General features: G+C 40.9%; 1 protein-coding gene across 1 annotated transcript; it reads right to left on the bottom strand.

Moving 5' to 3' along the window:
• On the bottom strand, nt 1,243-2,289 carry LOC109826492 (uncharacterized mitochondrial protein AtMg00810-like). The gene is made up of 2 exons (XM_020393521.1): nt 2,240-2,289; nt 1,243-1,765 (listed from the first exon to the last, which is right to left on the bottom strand). The coding sequence occupies exons 1-2, from the start codon at nt 2,287-2,289 to the stop codon at nt 1,243-1,245; spliced, it is 573 nt and encodes a 190-aa protein (XP_020249110.1).

Here is a 2,543-nt window from a genome sequence, read left to right as displayed (position 1 = left end):
CTAGAATATAACGTCTTATTTAAAGACACTCCTGACTTATCCACCAAGTCAACTTGACCTTCAAGAAAACTACTAGGACTGGGCTTCAAATCCGGATCCAACTTGGAGTTTGATTCGGCACCTAACAATATCTATGTGTAGTTTGTTGTGGAATGTTTGGTATGTAAGAAACTTACGCATTTTCCAGCAAAAGAAGAAACATGCTCTAGACTTATCACTACAAATTAATAACTTTACTGCTTTGTGGTTAGGGAACCTTCCTTCCAGGTATAAAATGACAATGAGCTATGTGAGGAAGAGGAAAATAAATACTGCTAGAAACATCAGAGCAGGTGCAAATACAGCGGATGCTGCAGTGGCTACAGAGCAAAATGGATGCTGAAAGGTTCCTGCATATGAAGCTATCGATGAAGCTGGTGTTAGTTTTTAACTTGTGCGTTTTCGGGAGATGTATGTTAATATGGGTATTTAATATGAGTCTATAAAATAAGTTAGCATGTTTGTGTTAGATTTGGTATTGAAGAGAACTTTATGTGTTATGATCAGATTTACAAAGTATATATATATAAATAATAGCCCACACTATACACAACGGTAGCCCACTGTAGCCCATACTAGGAGGCGGCTGAGGCACTACACACTAGGGCGACTCTAGGTGGCTGAGGCGACTGGTGGCTGAGGCGGCTACACACTAGGGCGGCTAGAGCTCATGATATTATCTAACACCCCCTTTCAAACTCACGGTGAATCACACACCGAGAGTTTGAACAAGAAATAGTGAAACGCAGAAATGGTTTGAGCCTTGGTAAACAAATCTGCTACTTATTCCTTAGAGGGAATATATGAGAGTGTAATGTTTCTAGCAACATGCTCCTGTCGAACCACATGACAATCCACCTCAATATGTTTGGTACGTTCATGAAATACGCGATTTGTAGAAATGGAGATGACACTTTGATTATCACAGTATAAAATGATAGGGGAAGTAACAAATACATCAAGATCTCGCAGAAGAGTGCGGAGCCATTTCAGGTCAACGGTGCTGTCTGCCAACGCCCTATACTCGGACTCTGTACTAGAACGAGAGACAACAGCTTGACACTTACTACACTAAGAGATGAGAGATGAACCTAGAAAAATACAAAAGCCAATAGTGGAACGTTGAGTGTCTGCATCATCAGCCCATCCAGCATCAAAATATGCACGAAGAGACAAAGAAAAGTCTGAGGGAAAAAATAATGATTAGGTTATAGCGCCACGGAGATATCGAAGAACCCAAACGAGAGCGACATAGTGAATGGAAGTCAGACTACTGACAAACTGGCTCAAGTTGTGTACTACATAGGCGATATCCAGACGTGTTGTTGAAAGATAAAGCAATGCTCCGACAAGTTCCTGATATCGAGTAGGCTGATGTAAGGGATCGCCATCATCATATCGAAGCTTCAAGTTCATTTTCATCGGTGTGGAGAGAGGAGTGATAACAATAGAAGGATCACTGAGAGAAGCACGCTCAAGAATGTCTGCAATGTACTTCTGCTGAGAGAGAATATAGCCATGAGAGGAGGAAGCAACCTCAATACCCAAGAAGTAACGAAGAAAGACAATATCCTTCATCTCAAATTGACTCTGAAAATGTTGCTTTAAGGAAGTAATGGCAGAGGAATCATTCCCAGTGATTATCATGTCATCAACATAAAGTAATAGAATAACTGTACCAGAGGCTGAGGGCCGATAAAAGAGAGCATAGTCAACTAGGCTTTCACTGAATCCAATAGAAAGAAGAGATTACCGGAAATGCTCAAACCAAGCTCAAGGAGCCTGTTTGAGACCATATATAGCATGACGAAGGCGTCAGGATTGTCCTGGAAGACCAGGAAAGCCAAGAGACGACTACATGTACACTGTCTCAAACAGATCGCCATTAAAAAAAATATTTTTAACATCCATTTGATACAATGGCTAATGTTTTGCAGCTACAACAGTAATGAGAGTGCGAATAGATGTCATTTTTGTAACAAGAGCAAAAGCCTCTTCATAATCAATACCATACTCTTGTGAAAATCCCCGAGCTACAAGACTAGCTTTGTACCGCTCAATAGAACCATCAGTTAAGTATCCATTTGCAGCTTACCGGTTTAACACCGAAAGGCAGACGAACAAGGTCCCAAGTATTAGTCCGACGAAAAGCCTCCAACTCTTTTGTCATTGCTTGTTGCCATTCTGGATACTTAACTACCTTAGAGTGAAGGAGGGAGTCGGTTGAGCAGATGAAAGCTCAGTTACCATTGATACAGGTATAATAGTGGAAGGTAACGAAGGGGGTTGAAGAAAGAAGAGATCTAAATCTGAAGAAGTATAATAGGAAATATTCTCAAAGAAGGTCACATGAAGGGCAATACGAAGCCTTCGAGTGGTAGGTTCATAACAACGATACCCATTGTGAACGGTGCTATAGCCAAGAAAGATACATCATAAAGTGCGTGGAGATAGTTTATCTCGTTCATGAGTTGGAAGCAGGAAAAAACAGACGCATCCAAAAG

The sequence above is a fragment of the Asparagus officinalis genome, chromosome 10 (assembly GCF_001876935.1).
Source record: "Asparagus officinalis chromosome 10, Aspof.V1, whole genome shotgun sequence".
Taxonomy (NCBI): Eukaryota; Viridiplantae; Streptophyta; class Magnoliopsida; order Asparagales; family Asparagaceae; genus Asparagus; species Asparagus officinalis.
This window is presented reverse-complemented; position numbering and strand designations above follow the sequence as displayed.

Coding starts and splice junctions, on each gene's coding strand:
- LOC109826492 (XM_020393521.1), bottom strand. CDS start 2,289: ATGGTAACTGAGCTTTCATCTGCTCAACCGACTCCCTCCTTCACTCTA. Junction 1,766..2,239: donor ACTCCCTCCTTCACTCTAAG/GTAGTTAAGTAT, acceptor TATTGGATTCAG/TGAAAGCCTAGTTGACTATG.